At 46.7% G+C, this 20,626-nt stretch overlaps 3 protein-coding genes across 33 annotated transcripts in view; all 3 read left to right on the top strand.

Moving 5' to 3' along the window:
- Positions 1 to 20,626, top strand: part of LOC125428587 (zinc finger protein 883-like) — a 1,608,225-nt gene that overhangs the window by 1,230,749 nt on the left and 356,850 nt on the right. The window lies entirely within an intron of this gene.
- The window catches only part of LOC125428572 (zinc finger protein 420-like), a 226,212-nt gene that overhangs the window by 110,885 nt on the left and 94,701 nt on the right, over positions 1 to 20,626 (top strand). The window lies entirely within an intron of this gene.
- Positions 1 to 20,626, top strand: part of LOC125428583 (zinc finger protein 850-like) — a 57,741-nt gene that overhangs the window by 4,483 nt on the left and 32,632 nt on the right. The window contains exons 3-7 of the mRNA XM_048488943.1: positions 371 to 456; positions 910 to 1,036; positions 5,966 to 6,058; positions 9,180 to 11,354; positions 19,497 to 19,498. Coding sequence (XP_048344900.1) covers positions 371 to 456; positions 910 to 1,036; positions 5,966 to 6,058; positions 9,180 to 11,354; positions 19,497 to 19,498 — 2,483 coding nt within the window. The remainder of the gene's footprint in view (positions 1 to 370; positions 457 to 909; positions 1,037 to 5,965; positions 6,059 to 9,179; positions 11,355 to 19,496; positions 19,499 to 20,626) is intronic.

Genomic DNA, 20,626 nt, shown 5'->3' with positions numbered 1-20,626 from the left:
ACATTCATCTTTATAATCTTTTGGATGATTGAATGTATTTTTCTCCAAAATTCTCTAGCCTTATTACAAGTCCACCATAGATAATAAAATGCCCCTTAGTGATACTCACACTTGAAGGATTAATATTTTTGCTAATTTGTGACATAGACCATCTTTACATTTTTTATAAAAAATCTCATTCACGTTAGAGTTCAGTGTGTATTTAAAACTTTTTGTCCATATATTTTCCCATTGTTTGTTCAACTAGAATGTAGGCTCTTGACTTGTGCCCCAAGCCAAATCTATAGAGAGGTTCACTCCAGAAACCAGCACATAAAATATGTCCGTAGAAGAAAAAGTTTAAAACTCTCTTTCTTTCCCTCCCTCTCAGGCAGCAGCAGAAAAACACCCTGGAAGATTCCTCCACTGTCTCCTCCGTGTGATGAAGGGACAAGAGCCGCCATGCAGCCAACTGGGGTACGGAGATATCACAGGGGGAAACATTCAAAGAGGGGCAGGGTTGCTTCCTTCTCAGCTGCATGGCTCACAGGATCTGGTTCCTTGAATCTGGCACTGAAGATGCCAAGTCTGCCCACTTGGGATTCTGGGAAGTGGTCACCACTATCTAGGATGGAACGTGCAGAGAAACACAACCTGAGACTACGGACACAATACTGAACCACAGATTTCTCACAGAAAACATTTTGGTCCTTCCCATGTGGATATATGTGGCATCTCCCTCACAAGATTGCTAACCCCTGCCAATGTGCACCACCCCTGCAGCGCCAAGATCCTGGGAAGGGGAGCCCCACAGGGCCCTTCTTGTCTCCTCTTTGTGCTGTTCCTCGAGTACTAGTGGACTGTCTCTGGCTCCCTTTTCCTCCCATGAACCTCCTTTCCAGTGATGTTTCCCTCTTCTTCTTCTTCCAGGATAGGGTGACCTTTGAGGAGGTGGCTGTGTATTTCACCCAGGAGGAGTGGACTCTGCTGCGCCCTGCCCAAAGAGCTCTCTACAAGGAAGTCATGCTGGAGAATTTTAGGAACGTGGTTTCTCTGGGTGAGGATCCTTTTCTCCTGGACTGTCTCTCTTGTTGGGAGGAAGCCTCTTAAGAGGAAAGCCATGGTTAGGCTGTCTGCTCTGGGCCCAAAGGCTGATCTCTCCCACCCTCTATGATCCTTCCTGTGACATGGGAATGATTCTGGGCACTCCGTGAGAGGGGGGTGGCATCACTTCCTAGCAATCCTGAGTCTGGACCTCCTGAGAGGCCATCAGAAGAGGTGTCAGGGGTTGCCTGCTCAGGATAAAGTAGGGCATTGGAAGGAGAGGCCTCCCTCCAGTCTGGGCCTTTCCACACTTGGACTGAGATGCGGCTGGGGAGGGAGCTCAAGTGCTGTCTCTGCAACTGTTTTGTTCTCAGCTGTCATTTCGTGCTGATCTGAGTCAGGAGTAAGCAGGGAACTACCCGCTCTAGATGAATGAATGCCCCATAAAGTTTTCCACCCCACCCCTGTTTCTAGAGCAGGGGTCGGGAACCCGCGGCTCGGGAGCCGCATGCGGCTCTTCAGGGCTTCACCATTTAGGGGCTCCTGCTTTGGCTGCCCCTCCGGGCAAAGCCTGGGCAGAGATTAAAGGCAACGAATTAAGGTGCGGCCGAGCAGGCTGAGGCGATGAAGCCCGGCGAAGCTGAGGCAAGTGGGGGGGGGGGCTGGCGGGCAGGCGAGGCAAGTGGCCGGGCGGGTGATTGCAAGTGAGGCAAGCAGGTAAGCGGGCAACGAATAGGTGGGCTGAGTAAAGCCCAGAAGGCTCGTGAGAAGCCGAAACAGAGCAGGTGGGTGGGTGGCGGACAGAGTGGCAAGCGGCGAACATGGCAGAGCAAGAAAAGAACAAGATGGCCCGAGGCGAACAGGCCCGAGGCGGAACAAGTGGTGACGGAACAAGGCAAATTAGGTAGCGAGGCCGAACAGAGGCGGTAGACAGAACAAACAGACAGAAGATGGCGGGGAACGGAACAAGCAAAGATGGCGGGCAGAGTGAAGCGGGCAGGCAAGGAACAGAAAGCAAGGTAAAGCGGTGAGCAAAGTGTGGTGAACAAGATGGAATGTGGTGAGGACAAGTGTGGTGAACAGAACAAACGGAGTAAAAGCCAGGCGAACAAGTGAAGCGGAGACAGGAGACAGAAGCCAGGTCATGGTGAACAAGTGAAGCTGAGACAGGTATAAACAGATGTGAGACAAATGTGAGCCAGACAAGACAAACAGATGTGGTGAACAAGTGAAGCGGACAGGACAAATAGATGTGATGAATAGATCAAGGAGCAAAGATAAACAAGTGTAGTGAACAAGTGTGGTAGACAAGACAAACAGATGTGGTGAACAAGTGGTGGTGAACAAGGCAAAACAGATGTGGTGAACGAGTGAAGCGGTGAACGGAATAAACGATGAAATGAACAAAGTGTGGTGAGACATAGCAAACAGATGTGGTGAACAAGTGTGAACTAACAAAGATGTGAACAAGTGTGAGAACGGAACAAGCTCTGGAGTGGCGAACAAGTGTGGTGAACAGACAAACAGATGTGGTGAACAAGTGGTACGGTGAGACAGAACAAACGAATGTGGTGAACAAGTGTGAACAAGACAAACAGATGAAAAGCGGTGAGACAAGTGTGGTGAACGGGAACAGAAATAGATGTGGTGAACAAGTGGTATTGAACCAGGACAAATAGATGTGAGGCCGAGACAAGTGTGAACAGAACAAAACAGGTAAAATGATGAACAAGTGTAGTGAACAAAGACAAACAGAATATGAACAAGTGGTGAGACAAGGCAAGCAGATGCGGGCAAGTGTTGGTGAGGGCAAAGATAAACAGATGTGGTGACAGGTGGTGATTGAACGAAGCGGGATGGGGAACAGAAATAAGCTGCAGGCCGGTGAAGTGACGAAGCGAGGAGCAGGACGCGTCCGGCGCTTCTTTAGGATAAGGTGGATTAAAGGTAAAAAAGAGCAATATATACAGTGTTATCTTTATTTTAAATGTCAAAAAATTATTTCGCGACTCAAAGTGTTTTTCTTTTCCTGTGGAAAGCGGGGTCCAAATGGCTCTTTGAGTGTTAAAGGTTCCACCTCTGTTTCTAGAGGAACAGAGTTTATCTCTGGGGTGCATGTGGTGGTCTTCCGGGCTGTATGGCGGAGGTTCGCTGGCTGCCCTTCCTGCCCGGGCAGAAATACAGCGCAACGAGGTGGGCGGGGCCAGCTTAAGCAGAGCGGGGCGGCGAAGCGGTAGCGCAGCAAGTGGGGAGCGAAGCCGGCAGGCAGGCAGGATGGGCGGACGGGTAAGCGAGGGCAGGTAAGCAGGCAAGCCACCGGGGGCGGGGCGAAGCGTACAGTGGGCGTGGGGCAATAAGCGAGGGGCGAAGCAGGCAGGTGGCAGAGCGGCAAGTGAGCGAAGCAGCAAGCGAAGGGCAAAGAGGGGCGTGAGCTGGGCGAGCAGTAGGCGGCGTACGGGAGCCGGCGGCAAGTGAGCGGCGGGCAAGGCAAGTAGGTACGGGCGGCAAGTGAGCGGGCGGCAGGGCAAAGTAGGCGGCAAGTGAGCCAGGCAGGCAAGCAGGTAAAGCTTTACGGCGCGAGCGGGCAGGCAGGGCAAGCAGGTAAGCCGGGCGGCGTGAGATGGGCGGCGGCAAGCAGGTGTTTACGGCAAGTGAGCTGGCTGGGCAGGGCGTAAGCAGGTGCCGGCTGCGAGCCGGGGCAGGGCAAGCAGGTGCCGGGCGGGCGCGAGCCGGGGCGGCAAACAGGTAAGCCGGCGGCGCGAGTGGCTGGCGCGCGTTGCGTTTTGCCGGGCGCGACGGCGGCAGGGCAAACAGGTAAGCTGGCGGGCGTTTATCAGGGCAAGGCAAGCAGGTGTTGAAGGGCAAGTGAGCGGGCGGCAAGGCAAGCAGGTGTTGGATAAGCAAGTGAATGGCGGCAGCAGGTAAGCTGGCGGGCAAGTGAGCTGGCGGCAGGGCAAGCAGGTAAGCAGGCGGGCAAGTGAGCGATGGCATGGCGCTGGCGCAAGTGAGCCGGGTTGCGGGCAAGGTAAGCGGGCGGCAAGTATTTTTCGAGTGGCAGGGCAAGCAGGTGTTACGGGCAAGTGAGCTGGCTGGCAGGGCAAACAGGTAAGCCGGGCGGCAAGTGAATGGCAGGGCAAGCAGGTAAGCTACGGCATGAGCTGGCTGGCAAGGCAAGCAGGTAAGCGGCTGGCAAGTGAGCGGCAGGGCAAGCAGGTGTTACGGCAAGAGCCGGGCGAAGAAGCGGTAAGCTGGCGGCAAGTGAGCGGCTGGCAGGGCAAGCAGGTGTTTATGGCAAGGAGCTACGGGCAAGGCAAGCAGGTGTTACGGCAAGTGAGCTGGGGCAAGGCAAGCAGGTGTTGGCGGCAAGTGAGCTGGCAAAGCCAAGCAGGTAAGCGCGGGCAAGTGAGCGGAGCGTTTATGATGGATGGCTGGGCAAGCAAGTCATGAAAGAATAGTCGAGCCGAAAGCAGGGCCGGGCGATCCATCCATTTTGAATGAGTGGAGTAAAAGGTAAAACCCCTAATATACAAGTGCTATCTTTATTTTAAAACGTCGCAGCATTTGCTCTCCTGGCGTTTTCTTCATCTGTGGAAAACGGGTCCAAAATGGCCTTGAGCGTTGCTCCCCACCCCACCCCAGAGGAACAAAGAGTTTAGCTTGGTGTTGTAGAGCCCGCCAGCGGTCGCTTGCCGCCACTGGCATCTTCAAGAGGATCTGATGAAGTAGGAATGGAAGCAAATCGGAATTATATATATACTGTGAGGTCAAAAGGTAGAGGCCACTCTGAATAGAGTAGTAGCCTGGTATGGTGAGGTCGGGCAAAGAAAGTTCTGTACGACCTGGGGTAACAATGAAAGATAGCAAGTGTCAATGGGTGAAAAGCATCTCGAATAAGGAAGGATCCTGGTCTTTTGTTTCCATTTTGATTGTTATTGCCTGCGATAGTAGTTGTCCTGTGTTTGTGTGGAGCTGATTAGTCACTGTCTTGATTCTAGAGTTTTTCAACACTGGCAGCCAAATTCTGTTCATTTTCATAGTTTCTTCCTTCCTGTTGAAGTTGTCCATGTGCTTGTGAATTTCAATAGCTTCTCTGTGTAGTCTGACATAGTGGTTGTCAGAGTGGTCCAGAATTTCTGTATTTTCAAATAATATTCTGTGTCCAGGTTGGTTTATCAAGTGTTCTGCTAACCTGGACACAGAATATTATTTGAAAATTTGTCAGAGTGGTCCAGAATTTATTATTTGTCAGAGTGGTCCAGAATTTCTGTATTTTCAAATAATATTCTGTGTCCAGGTTGGTTTATCAAGTGTTCTGCTAACCTGGACACAGAATATTATTTGAAAATACAGAAATTCTGGACCACTCTGACAACCACTATGTCAGACTACACAGAGAAGCTATTGAAATTCACAAGCACATGGACAACTTCAACAGGAAGAAACTATGAAAATGAACAGAATTTGGCTGCCAGTGTTGAAAAACTCTAGAATCAAGACAGTGACTAATCAGCTCCACACAAACACAGGACAACTATAGGCAATAGCAATCAAAGGAAACAAAGACCAGGATACTTCTATTCAGATGCTTTCACCTATTGACCTTGCTATCTTCATTGTTACTCCCAGGTCACAGACTTTCTTTGTGACTCACATACCAGGCTACTCTATTCAGAGGGCCTCACCTTTTGACCTCACAGTATATATACTCCATTTGCTTCCATTCCTACTATCAGATCCTCTGAAGATGCCAGCCACAGATGCAGGCGAAACGTCAGGAGAGAATGCTGCTAGAACACGGCCATACAGCCCGGAAACCACACAGCACCCCAGTGATTCCGGCTGTGAAAGCCTTCGACAATACAGAGTTTATCTCTCTTGGATCTGCTGAATTAGCATGCACAAAGAAGATTTATAATTGTGTTTTTTTTTCCTGTGACACAAGAACCTCAGATTGCCAAACCAGATCTCGTATCCTGGCTGGAAGAAGAGGAAGAGCTGTTTCTCGTGGGTTGTGTTGAAGAGCTGGGACTGGCAGGTGACAGCTTACGTCTATTTTGGGACTGTGTTTTTTCTGCACTTCCTTCAACAGGCCGGTGGGCTTTTTTGTCCTTCACGTCTGAGCTTCTCCCTCAAAAAGTTTGGATGAGGTTTAGATACTGAAGTGGTACATGTAGATCTGGAACTTATTAAAACTGGAAGATCCTTACACCTGCCCAGATCACTTCTGCCAAGCTGAGCCAAGTGTTGTTCGCCTAGAGAGGCAGAGACTTTCGGGCCAGGGTATTTCCTAGCCCTGTTTCTCCTGAGTGTCCTTGAAGTGGATAACAAACAAACATGCTGTGTAACATTCTAGACCCACTGTCCCTCTCTTAAGAGGAGTGTAATAGTCGGATGCCATCTATTTTTAAACTTAAATTTAAATCAGGTTTGATAGCTGAACGCTGCTGCATTTTAAGTCTTAATTATTTTATTTGTTTTATTGTCTGCTTGTTGGTGTTGTACACCGCCCTGAGCCCTCCGGGGGAGGGCGGTATAAAAATGTAATAATTAATAAATAAATAAATAAATAAATAAATAAATAAATAAATAAATAAATAAATAAATAAATATGGCAGACCTTGATCCTCCTGGGATGCTGTGCCTGCAAAGCAAAGTGAGTGAAGAGTAACCAGGGCAGCTGGGTAAGGAAATGTATTGCCCCTCTTAATGAAGCACAGTTGTTTTTACAAGGTACAAACTCAGTATTAGGTGCACAGAGCTGAGCAAACAAAAGAGAAGTGACTAATTAGGTTTTCACAATTGGTGACATGTCTGGTCTTTGCTGGTTGCAAGTGTCTTTATGAGCATCCCTCTCTGTCCTTCACAGCAACTGCAAGATCAAGTGTGCTTCTCTCTACCATCAAATGGCAGAGATCCCCAAAGAAAACGACAGTTCCCTTTTACCACACCGCTCCCCACTTGGACTCTGGGGTTGTAAAGTAATCTGGATGCCAACTCATGGATCTGTAGCCTTCCAAAGTATTGACATTCCTATCAATAGGTGTTAACTTATTCAAGAGCTAGTGTGTTTCCCTTTTGGTTGTAAATGGCACCCTCTGTCCAGAGAATCACAGAAATACCAGTGTGTTCTTCTGCCACCATAATTGGCTTCTCAATGACTTCACTAAGTAGAAGACCACTACCACCCCTTGAAGGATTGGGTGTCCGTGGGGTGCTGTGTGGTTTCCGGGCTGTATGGCCGTGTTCTAGCAGCATTCTCTCCTGACGTTTCGCCTGCATCTGTGGCTGGCATCTTCAGAGGATCTGATAGGGTGTCCGCTGCTTAAAGCCAGTGTGTATCCATCAATCCACAAATTCCTTAAGCAATCAGGACAGAGTCCAATCTCTCTATTGACTCTTTCAATTGCTGTCCCAGTGAAATTCTGTTCTTGACCCTTTTGTCACCAGCTACAGATTGGCCAATACCATCTAGTCTGTCACATGACCACACTCCCAACCAAGACATTGGAAAATGTTTCCAAACACCAAGCGCATGAATTCCCATTGTCCGTACAATCAATAATTTTGTTCATGTCCCAGTTTCTGTCTACTTTTTTTGCCAGGTATGGTAAAATGACCCCACTCGTTCTTGTTTTGGCCACAATTCCTGATCTGAACCACAGTGAGGATTTGACCTCTTTCCAGCCTTTCCCCTCTTCTTTCTTTATTTAAGTGAGCTAGCATGCTATAGTGGTTAAGAACAGCAGACTAATCTAGAGAACAGGGTTTGATTCCCCACTCTTCCTCACAAAGACGGCTAGACACAGTTCTCTCACCAGGTGCCTGCCCTGGAGAGATGAATATGCTTTTACATCCCTTTGAGACTTCTTAACATAGCAAAAGAGGTATAAAATCCTGCTCTTCTTCAGCTATAGTTACTCTCTGTTGTCTCCAACTGGATTGAATAAGAATTCTCTCTACTATCAATCAGAGTCAGTAGAAGAGTCATCCCACACAGAGGTGCCCAATCCATGAGGTGGCCCCAGTCAGTAATCTGTGGAGCCAGTGGTGGACTGTGGACCAGTCATTTCTATCATCCTCCCAAATTCTTCCAAACCATCCCCACCTACCCTCCAGGTCATCTGAGCACAGAGAAAATGAGAAATGTAAAAATACATATTTTGCTCCCACAATCTAAAACATAACTCTGTGATGTTAAAGATATATAACTTCTTAGTTTCATCCTTTCTTGTTCTTGTTACAGTACGCTTTTCTCCATCTGGTTGGCCACCTCTTTTCAGACTCTCTGCCATGTGTGTTAAAGCACAAATGGCTGTCCTGCTCTTAAATGGTGACCTTCCCACATCCCCAAACACTCCCCCTGAAATTTTACTCTGGCAGGAGAAGAGAAGCTTAAAAGAACTGGGTTACATTGAAGTGGAAGGTGTCCATTGTACAGCCTTTTCTTTATTGTCTTTTTTGGCAAAGTACAAGTGGCAACTCTGCCAACTTACTCAGTTTGGAATTTTCAAAGATGTAAGAAAGAGGGGGTGAGAACTCTCTAAAGATAGTTTGAGCATAACCTCTAAGCATTCACAAAAGGCAAACACAACCATTACCAAGAAAAACAAGAAGGATATTGACAAACTGGAACAGTTCCATAGGAGGGCAACCAAAATGGGAAAGGGTCTGAAATCCATGCCCTACGAGGAGAGACTTAAGGAGCTGGATATGTTTAGTTTGGTGAAGAGAAGGTTAAGAGGTGACATGATAACCCAGTCTAGATATTTGAAGGGATGCCGTGTTGGTGAGGGAGCAAGCTTGTTTTTGCTGCACCAGAGACTAGGTAGGATCAGAAGTAATGGGTTCAAAGTGAAGAAAAAGAGATTCCACCTAAACATCACAAAAAACCTCCTGACAGTAAGGGCTGTTCGACAGTGGAATGCACTACCTCAGAGTGTGGTGGAGTCTCCTTTGGAGGTTTTTAAAGGGAGGCTCGATGGCCCTCTGTCAGGAGTGCTTTGATTGCGTGTTCCTGCATTGCAGGAGGTTGGACTTGATGGCCCTTGTGGTTTCTTCCAACTCTGATTCTATGAAAGCATAAATCTCTTACACAGATATTTGGGCAACGTGTCCTCTCATCCCACCTGGTTTCTCTCTCTCTCTCTTTTTGGTAGGAGGTGTGTGGGAGTCAGCAAAGGAAACAAAAGAACTTCCAGTGATGGAGCAAGAAGATGCAACTTCAGAGGTGAAAGAGAAGTTTGAATATTTGTATGCATTGAGGAAGGAAGAGGGCGAAGACCCAGCTGAAGAGATGAAGAATTCCAGTTTTGTGCAGGATGGTAACTCTGTACTGCAAAACATATACCAAGGAGACAAGAGAAAAGAGCAAGCGGCAACCAGGGAAAATGTTCCTGAAAAATCAGTCATCAATATTCAGTGGAACACCTCTAACAGAAAGCAACCGTATAAATTCATGCACTATGGAAAAGGCTTTGGGCGGAAAGGAAGCCGAAATTCCCATCAAAGAATTCACACTTGGGAAAAACCATACAAATGTATAGAATGTGGGAAAAGCTTCAGATGGAGTGGTCAGCTTATTTCCCATCAAAGAGTTCATACAGGGGAGGAACCATATAAATGCATGGAGTGTGGGAAAACCTTTCGTGAGAAAGGAACACTAACATACCATCAACAAACGCATACAGGGGAGAAGCCATTTCAGTGCCTGGTATGTGGGAAAAGATTCATTGTTCGTGGAAGCCTTACTTCTCATCAAAGGATCCACACAGGGGAGAAACCATATAAATGCCTGGAGTGTGGGAAAAGCTTCAGATCTAGTAGTCATCTTTCTTCCCACCAAAGAATTCACACAGGGGAGAAACCATATAAATGCCTGGAGTGTGGAAAAAGCTTCAGGGTTCGTGGAAGCCTGACTTCTCATCAAAGGATTCATACAGGGGTGAAGCCATATCAGTGCCTGGACTGCGGAAAATGTGTCAGTGATCGTAGAACCCTTAGTTCTCATCTAATGATTCACAGAGGGGAGAAACCGTATAAATGCCTGGAGTGTGGAAAAGGCTTTACTGCTCGTAGAAACCTTATTTGCCATCAAAGAATTCACACAGGGGAGAATCTTTATTCATGCCTGGAATGTGGAAAAAGCTTCACTATTCGTGGACATCTGATTTCTCATCAAATGATTCACACAGAAGAGAAACCATTTAAATGCCTGGAATGTGGGAAAGGCTTCAGGAGGAGTAGTCAACTTACTTCCCACCAAAGAATTCACACAGGGGAGGAACCATATAAATGCCTGGAATGTGGGAAAAGCTTTTGTGGGAGAAGAACACTTATTTACCATCAACAAACTCATACAGGAGAGAAACCATTTAAATGTCTAGAGTGTGGAAAAGGCTTCATTGCTCGTGGAAGGCTTACTTATCATCAAAGGATTCACACAGGAGAGAAACCATATAAATGCTTGGAGTGTGGGAAAAGCTTCAGATGGAAGACTCAGCTTAATTCTCACCAAAGAATTCACACAGGGGAGGAACCATTTAAATGCCAGCAGTGTGGGAAAAACCTTAGTGACAGAGGTAAACTACTTTACCATCAGAGAGTTCACACAGGGGAGAAACCCTATAAATGCCTGTACTGTGGTAAAAACCTTAGTGATCGTAGAACCCTTATTTCTCATCAAATGATTCACACAGGGGAGAAACCATATGCATGCCTGGAGTGTGGGAAAAGCTTCAGTGACCGTAGGACCCTTAGCTCTCATCAAAGAAGTCACACAGGGGAGAAGCCATATAAATGCCTGCAGTGTGGAAAAAGCTTCAGTTATCGTAGAACCCTTACTTCCCATCAAAGTATTCATACCGGGGAGAAGCCGTATTCATGCCAGCAGTGTGGAAAAAGCTTTAGTGAGAGTGGGCGCCTTCGTTCCCATCAAAGAATTCACACTGGTGAGAAACCATATAAATGCCTGGAGTGTGGAAAAAACTTTAGTCGGAGTTATGACCTTACTTACCATCAGCGAATTCACACAGGGGAGAAGCCATATACTTGCCTGGAGTGTGGGAAAAGCTTCAGATGGAAGAGCCAGCTCACTTCCCATCAAAGAATTCACACAGGAGAGGAACGATATAAATGCTTGGAGTGTGAGAAAAGCTTCAGATGGAAGAGTCAGCTTACTTCCCACCAAAGAATTCACACTGGGGAGAAACCATATAAATGTCTGGAGTGTGGAAAAAGCCTCAGTGATCGTAGAACCCTTACTTCTCATCAAAGGATTCACACAGGGGAGAAACCATATAAATGCCTAGAGTGTGGGGAAAACTTCAGATGGAGTAATCAGCTTACTTTCCACCAAACAATTCACAAGGAAAAGAACCACACAAATGCCTTTACTCTGGAAAAAACATCAGAGATCGTAGAACCCTTACTTGTCACCAAATAATTCATGTGGGGAAGAACCATACAAATGTATAGATTGTGGAAAAAGCTTCAGTGACAGAGCAACACTAATTTTGCCATCAATGAGCTCATACCAGGGAGAAAACCTAAAATGTCTACAATGTTGAAAAAGCTTCAGTGTTTGTGGAAGCCTTGCTTCTCATGAAAGAATTCACAAAGAGGATACAATACATCAATTACTGGAGTGCATAAGAACAAGCCAGCTGGATCAGACCAGAGTCCAGAACTCTGCTACTCGCAGTGGCCCACCAGGCGACTTTGGGAGCTCACATGCAGGATGTGAAAGCAATGGCCTTCTGCTGCTGCTGCTCCTGAGCACCTAGTCTGCTAAGGCATTTGCAATCTGAGATCAAGGAGGATCAAGATTGGTAGCCATAGATCGACTTCTCCTCCATAAATCTGTCCAAGCCCTTTTTAAAGCTATCCAGGTTAGTGGCCAGCATATTCTAAACACCAATCACATGTTGTGTGAAGAAGTATTTCCTTTTATTAGTCCTAATTCTTCCCCCCAGCATTTTCAATGTATGCCCCCTGGTTCTAGTATTGTGAGAAGGAGAGAAAAATTTCTGTCAACATTTTATACCCCATGCATGATTGTATAGACTTCAATCATATCCCCCCTCAGACATCTCCTCTCCAAACTAAAGAGCCCCAAACGCTGCAGCATCTCCTCATAAGGAAGGTGCTCCAATCCTTCAATCATCCTCGTTGCCCTTCTCTGCACTTTTTCTATCTCTTCGATATCCTTTTTGAGATGTGGCGACCAGAACTGAACACAGTACTCCAAGTGCGGTCGCACCATGGCTTTATATAAGGGCATGACAATCCTTGCAGTTTTATTATCAACTTCTTTCCTAATTATCCCCAGCATAGAGCTACCACAAAGTAAAAACCGTGCTTCCCATCAATGAATTCACACTGGGAGAAACCATATAATTTTCTGGAGTGAAAACAAAATTCATTTGGCATGGCAATTTTAATTCCTATCAAAGAATTCACATGGGAGAAACCATAAATCGGTTTGAAGTGTGAAAAGACATTTAATCAAATAAACTGGCTTACAGAATACGAATTTACAGTAATAATTCAGTGCCAAATACGTATTGCAATATGATTTAATGAAACAAATAACAAATAAAAGCCAGAACCACCTTTTTTGAGTTTACAGGCACATTTGGAATTCTGACACAGCATTGTGGACCAGCCACAAAGTGGACTCAGAGTAAGATTGTTCTCTCCCTCTCACATCTCCAGCTTAACTTCAGCAACACAGTGCAGATCTTGGTGCTGAGGTGGCATCTGCTGCCTAAGCAACACTTTAAACTCTGCATAACCAATTAATTACCGCTGGCCCACGGGAGGTCTGGCCTCAATGCAGGCTAGGGCCTTCTCAACCTTGCCCCCCTCCTGGTGGAACAATCTCCCATAGGAGACCAGGGCCCTGCAAGACTTCATTTTGTTGGGGCTGGTCCTACGGCCACCAGTCTCCCCTGGGGCTATGTGTTAGCTCACAGATGGGTCTTGCTTCTCTCTTTTAGTTTCTGTGGACTCCAGTGAAGTTAGTTTTATGGATTGTTGATTTTAAGAATTTTATAGTTTTGTAGTTTTATCTAATTATTTTGGGTACTGTCTAGCATAATTTTGCTTGTACATCATCCTGATCCAGACCTAGAAGGTGCGATTAATAAATCCAAAAAATAAATAAACTCTTCAGTAGTCAATAAGAAGCTTAACTGGGCAAAAGCCCTACCTAGCCTAATCCACTTCTAAAAACACTTGGTGGGTGCCAGAAAAGATGCTGGGTGCCATGGCACTCACGGGAACATGTTGTGGGGACACCTGTGATAGATTCGGCCAGGAACAACTAATGTGGTTCTGTTTTGGTGCCAGTCCTGATGGTTAGCAGCCCGTGGCATTCTCTGGGAGAGGGGGAAAACATGTGCCACTCTTCAGTGCCCAGATTGCACAGTGAGCATGCCATAGAGTCCCTGCAATCCTGGTGTCAGCTAACAGTCGCAGAGTGGTGTCTAATGGCTTCTCTCAGCCATCGCCCATTCACTGATATAGTCACACCCCTGTATTCCCCACTGGGTGGGAAGACCCAGTGACTGCATAGCCATAACAAAGGTCTGTGATGTCAGCAAGACTCCAGTAAGCACCATAGATGATAAAAGGTTGCCACCCTTCATATGTGGCTCAGAATTTGCTGAGACTTAAGCCTGGTCTCCAGACCCCAGGACCAGTTCTTCTGGAACAAATGGTAGCTCAAAGGGCAAACCCTCTGGCTCCACATCTCCGCTGACCTCCTTCCCTCCCCAAATTCAGCTTCTTCAAGCTCCACTCGCAAATATCCTGGAATTTCCCAGGTCAGAACTGGCAAGCCTGGGTCTCAGTGTATGAGTCCTACTCCGTTGCCCACTTTCCTCCTCCCAAGCCGTGGTAGAACAGACAGTGGGAATGAAGGATAGCACCCCTAAAAGAATCCTAAACAAATTTTCCCCTTACGCTCCTACCAGGAATGGCTCCCATATGTCAAGCCAGGCACTTTTGTCTGAGCAATTGCGGGACGAGGGGGAGATGGATGGTAGCCCAAACACAAAGCCTTCTGTTCTAACAGTGATCTAGCTCCCTACAAAACACAACAAAAACCCAGCCACCACACCCAGCCTGTTGCCCGTACCACTCAGCCTACTGACTGTGGCCAATGAAGCAGCAGCATTTGGTCTGAAGTATTTGATTGCATCCCTCATGACAAACGCCAGCAGTACGGGCAAAGCAGGGGCCTTGCAAAGATGAGCATGGCCCGGTGGAAACACACTGGAATAGCACAACAGGGGCCCTATTTCAGTCCAGAAGAGGAACCAGTCAGGCCACCCAGGGACAGCTGGCGCTTTGTTCCTGCAAACAGCAGAAGGGGGAGGGGAGGGGATGGCCCAGCTAATAGAAAGGCATCCAAGATTTGGGTTGATGTATCCCTTCATAAGCCCTATGTCCTGCACTCTTAAGGATTCCAGAGGTTTTTTAAAATTAATTTGGTTTGCGGAACAACTCAATTGCTTTTTGAACAAACAAACAATCCAAAGCTAAGCTGCCCCTCTGATAACACATTCATAAAGCAATTTCAGAAAAATTCCCCACCAGAACCCAAAACAGTTATATATGTGATAAAAACACACATTCACAGGTATTGAAAGATGATGAAAATGTAAGACTTTAAAATTCTTAACAGAATTTTTCTTTGCCTAACCCAAATTATTTTTCCATTGGAGATATTGTGTGTGTCCCCCTTTCGCACGCACATCATTTATTGGTCAAACGTAAAATCAAATGAGATACTTCAAATCTTTTTTTCTATGGGGACTGAATTATTATAGAAAAATACCAACAAAATGAAGATCCTTAAAAATGCTGAAACATTCCTTAATTATATAAATGTGTTTTCATATACAGTGGAACCTCGGTTTTCGTTGGTAATCTGTCCGAAAAGAATCGATGAAAACCGAAACCGATGAAAACCGAGGCAAAATTTTCCTTAGGAATCAATGTAAATCCAATTAATCCGTTCTAGGCACTCCAAAAAACATACCAAAAAACATATTTTTTGGTGAATAAACATAGTGTTTAATGCTGAAAACAGTAACAAACAATAACACTAGGACCAGCTTCAGAGTCAGTGGACCAATGTTGCACCAGAAAGCTGTCCAAAGAGGTCTGTTTCTGACGCCTCTTTAAGATTTGTCTGAAATGGGGCAAGACATTGTCATTCAACAAGTTGCAGACACAGCCTGCAACAGCTTTGTCCGGGTAATTTTTCTCCACAAACCCCTGCACCTCACTGCAAGTTGATGAAAACCGAGGCAAATTGATGAAAACCAAGACAAATTTTTCACTGAAAAAATCGATGAAAACTGAAACTGATGAAAACCGAGGTTCCGCTGTAGTACATTGCCAATAAGCAATGCTTTTTCCCTGTAAGGAGTATGGAAACGAAAAACAATGTGAAGGAAAATAAATTTGCTTCAGTTGTCTAAAGTAGGCTACACCCTGACCTGGATAGCTCAGACTAGCCTGATCTCATCAGATGCTAGGCAGGTTCAACCCTGGTTAGTCTTTGAATAGGAGACCACCAAGGAAGTCCAGATGTGCTACAAAAAGGCAGGCAATGGCAAAGCACCTCTGAACATTTTTTGCCTGGAAAACCCCAAGAAGCGTCACCATGAATTGGCAGTGACTTGATGGCACGTTCCATCACCACTAAATTAGTCTACAGAAGAAAATCGCATCTACAGAGAAGTCAGTACAGGAGAAGAATATGCTTATGTCCCTTCAGCTGTCAACAACCACGAAGAAGGACAGCACATGGGGCCTCTCCCCGGTCAAAGCACACAGCTGAGTTTCACAATAACCTGGGCTGAGATTCCAATCTCTGGGCTACCCCCTCAGTGTGTTAATCAGAGGAGTTCATCATACTGGTCTTTGCAAGCATGCCATACTGCAAACTGTCCCAGGCTAACTGACTGGAACTGGTAAACATCCAGTGTGGATGGAGATGCTGCCCACCCTACTACTCGCCTGCAGGGAGGAACACAGCTAGCATGGAAAAGCCAACACAAAAAAGCAATGCGCCACAATGAGAACAAAGAGATAATGAAGAGAGACAATGTTCTGTCCATCGTCTTTACCATTGTCTTCTGTGAAGGTCACCATGTGGTCTGGTGTTCTTCAGGCATTATGATTGTTTTTTAAAAATTTGTCCTACAGTGAAAGAAAACCCAAGTTGTTGTAACACAAAAATGGAACAGGAAAAAATACTAACCCACACAGATGGTGAACCCTGGTTTCTTTAAGCTTAAGTTTAAGATACATCAATTCTATACAAAAACAAAGCAAAGAACCTTACCCAAGAGAGAGACAAGACGGCTTTGTTCTAAAACTGATTGAATTATAAATTGAAATGATAATAGCTGTTTCCAAGATGTATTCTAGTCTGCCTAATGAAGTTACTCCTACTTTTAGAAAATTGTAATGCTTACGTGTTTAGCTAAGATTAAGAAATGTTAGCAGACCTGACTTTTGTCGCATGCATTTTTCAGTACTTGTAGGGTTAGTTGCATTTGCCTAATAAAAACAGTGTGTTTCATTTTAAACAACATATTTACAGTGTTGTTTGATTATTCTGCTGAGATAAGATCTGATGATTGACCCCTGAAGACCATGTATGCATGCACTACTTACCCAACAGCTGAGGAGCAGTTGATCACTGTGGGGTTTTCCTGTGGTGGCGAAACGGGCTTGCTTATGGCTGGCAGGCCCTATTTTGCACTCTGCGCTCTCCCAGAGGTTACCAACTTTTCCCTGGAGAGGGCTATCTTTCCCTCAGGGTATGCTGCCACCACCTGATCCTTTGAGGACTGCCCACTGGGAAAGACCAGGATTTCCCAGCTTCCTCTACCTCTTGCAAGGCCTCTGCCTCAGTTTCCTATTCAAACAGCATGTCCAAGACAGTGGGGGCATACGTGGTACAGAGAACAATTAACAGTGGAACAATCATAAGAACTTTTTGGCACTGCACCAGATAAAAGCAAGGAATACAAATAAAAGGAGACAAAATGTGAATCCTCTTCCCCTATCACTATTACATACCCTGCCTAACCGATGTTGGAAAGCAGGGTAGGTCCTCAGAGCTTAAACAGTTGCCATTTGCGAAGGGCTCACGTCACGTGGCTGCGCACACAGCCTAGAAACATGGCCGCTGCCTTCTCAGCTCAGGCCAGAGCCCTTCTCTCCTCAGAACCAAGAAGCCAAAACAAAAAAGAACACCCTCACAGGTTTTTGCCTGCTTCTCTATTGCCACCCCTTTGTGGCTCCCTCTATCTGTATTGCTAGGCACACCGCATTTCTGCTCTCCAATCTCAGTTCTCCAGATCTAGGGTGCCTGGTTGGAGAAGGGGGGGAAAAGAAAAGGGAGGGGGGAAGCCATTTCTCCACATCTCCCCCTCCTACCCTGTTTCCCCGAATATAAGACATCCCCCGGAAAATAAGACATAGTAGAGGTTTTGCTGAAGTGTGAAATATAAGGCATCCCCCAAAAGTAAGACGTAGCAAAGTTTTTGTTTGGAAGCATGCCCATCGACCAGAGCATGCAGCTGTGGAATGGACAAATAAGACATCCCCTGAAAATAAGACATAGCGCATCTTTGGGAGCAAAAATTAATATAAGACACTGTCTTATTTTCGGGGAAACACGGTAAGATTCAAGCAGAGGAGCACCCTTTTTCAGAAAGGCGCTCTGCAGCGAATCCCATCATAGTTATTTGCCGTTGGACGCACATCAGGTTACACACAGAAGTCCACTTCCTTAGTCCATGTCCTTCCAAGAAAGGAAATCCGCAACGTGTCCACTCTTCACAGTGTATTCCCGAGTCATCCATGACCACCTCTGCAGCTTAGAGTCCAAGTTCTTCATGGTCCGCAGCCATTGGCGGGGTGAGGGGTCTGACAAGCGGGTAAATTCTTGCCCCCACGTGCAAGGTCGAAGTTTGTCCAGCACCCATATAATTACCAAACCCATCTTTAGCACTGAAGACAAATCCTTCTCCCAAGAGATGAGTTTCCTGTCACAATCCCCACAAAACCTGATTGATCCATCTGATTTGGCTACTAAGACACCCGGGGTTGCCCAGGAGTTGAGTGAGGGCTGGATCCCTCCCAGTCTCAACATCTCTTCCACCTCCCTCCGGACATCTGCCAGTGCCCACCCATTTACTTGGAAAGGGGCCCACTTGGTAGGCCCATGGGTCCCTGTACCTTGTCCACGCTGAGCCAAGGTTGTCCTCCCTGGTTCTTTCCTAAAAAAAACCCTCAAGTCCGTGCAAAACTGACAGGAGGATTCCCTTGTCCACTACTGACGCACTCACCTTAGAAACCTTTACCTTCCCTGGCACTACCAGTTTCCTGGCGCCATCCCTGGTTACTGGTCTGCCCTGTGGCAACCAAAGTCTGTACACCCAGACCACCCAGACAGGGTCTCAGAAAACTCCACTTCTTGATCCACAGCTGCTTGGTGAAGTGGCTCCAGACTAGGGTCACAGTGGCAGGCAGGCAAAGGCGGCGACAGAACAGTGCAACCAACACAAGATCACTGCTGGACAGGCACTCTTGGGAGTGACACCCAGAATCATCCAATCACACCCAAGTAGTGGGAAAGCAGGAGTTAAAATTCGGGGCGAGGGTTACCCCAGTTCTTGCTTTTCTTTCGAATAAGCTTTATTCTTGTTTCTTTGAGAAGTAAACCATCTGGTCCCGACCAGTTGACCGGGAGGGACATTTCGCAGCCAACTCTGGGGAGAGGTTGCATAACCAGGGGCGAGGCTTGGGAAAATGAAAATGAAAGCGCCACGAGGCAATCGTCCATCTTCCAAAACGCAGGGTCCCTTCCCAGGCCGTCCTGCCCTCCTGATACTCAAGTAAGTAAGTGGTGTGTGTGTGTGTGTGTGTGTGTGTGTGAGAGAGAGAGAGAGAGAGAGAGAGAGAGAGAGATGGTGCTAAATAGGGTGGGTGGGTGTGTGCGCGCGCGTGTGTGCGCGTGTGCGCGCTAAATAGCTTCTCCCAGTTGCCGAACTGGAAGCTGATGGGGAAGGAGTCTCCTTTCCAGTACAGGTATGCAGTGCTTTCCTGTGGCAGGAATGCAAGGCGGGACGGTGGGATTTTTCCTGGCAGAAACGCTGCCCCTCCTTCAAGGAAAAAAAGCCATTCCGGAAGAGCAACGTGTAAGAAATTGCTACCCTCCCCCTATTATTGCTGCTACAACCGTGGGGGTGGGATTGGGGGGCAAGCCCCATGGCCAGTTATCAAAATCGCTAGCGAAAGATGGCTGCTACTTTTTAAAAAGCAAGCAAGTTTCACGCACATTCCTTTTTTTGTGCACAGTAAATATTTTTTTAGAGCAGATTTCCCTGTTCGCTCAAACCAAGAGTCAAGAATAGATGTGCAGGTTCTTCAGGGAAAGGGAAGAGGCGTTGCTTTGACACAGTTCTGTAAAAATTACTCTCTGATGTGGGGGGAGGGGGGGCGTAATTTTAGTTCTTGCTCCGGGCACCATTCTCTGTAGCTGCACTTCTGGCCGGGGCAGGGGACATAAGAGAAACTTCATTACAAGCATAGCCAGGAAGGGGACTGCAGTCTACTAGGCAGTCTGCTAAAACACACCAAAACTGATATAGTTCAACACACACCTCAATTCTGAAGGATCGGGGGATTTCCGAGCTCCTCTGTCATCTCTCCCACCAGTTCAGCAGTCTTTTGACGAAGCCTGATTGTAATCAGGAGGAAGCTGGGAAACATTTCTGAGACACTGCCGCCCATCACTCCCCGTGTGTAACAGACGTCCCTCTGTGATACGCTGCTGCAGATGCAGGCGAAACGTTAGGAACCAGATCTACCAGACCACGGCCTCGCAGCCCGGAAAACCCACCACAACCAAATCCCACCACCTTTCATTCTTTCAAATGGCAACCTCCTCTCCTTAGCTAAAAGACGCAGTTAGCCACATTGCTCTTTGTAAAATCTAAATCCCAAAGCCAGGGAAAAGGTGCTGTTTTTATTTATCCTGAAGGCTTCTCTCTCCTTGCTTGCTTGCAAAGTAGGGTTACCAGCTCCATGCTGGAAAATACCTGGAAATATTGGGGGCGAAACCTGAGAAGAATTTGGTTTGAGGAGGGAAGAGACTCTAGTGGGGTGTGATACCACACAGTCCATCCTCAAGTGTGGCCTTTTCTCCCAGTGAACTAATCACTGTTGCTTGGCGATCGCTTGTAACAGTCGAAGATCTGCTACCTGGAAGTTGTCAACCCTAAAGGCAGATTCCAGCCCCCCCTCCCCCGAAGTCAGAAAAGCTCTTCCGCCCTGCCGTGTCCCCCTCCCTTGTGAAGTTCCAGCCTGAAGACAAATTCAGGCAAGTTTCTTTCGCACCCCAAGAACTCTCTCTGCCTCCAACACTTCCTTGACCAGCCAGACCGACCTGAGGTGGTAAAGTGTGGCTGCCGTGACCAACAGATTGACTGTCGGGGTTCTTAAAACCCCCAACAGGAACAATAATGGTGAACGAATTCAATTTAAAATCCTAAACACAGTTGCTAGAGAACAA

This window comes from Sphaerodactylus townsendi, linkage group LG03 (genome assembly GCF_021028975.2).
Source record: "Sphaerodactylus townsendi isolate TG3544 linkage group LG03, MPM_Stown_v2.3, whole genome shotgun sequence".
NCBI lineage: Eukaryota > Metazoa > Chordata > Lepidosauria > Squamata > Sphaerodactylidae > Sphaerodactylus > Sphaerodactylus townsendi.
The sequence above is the reverse complement of the archived record's forward strand: the minus strand, read 5'-3'. Positions and strand labels throughout refer to the sequence as shown.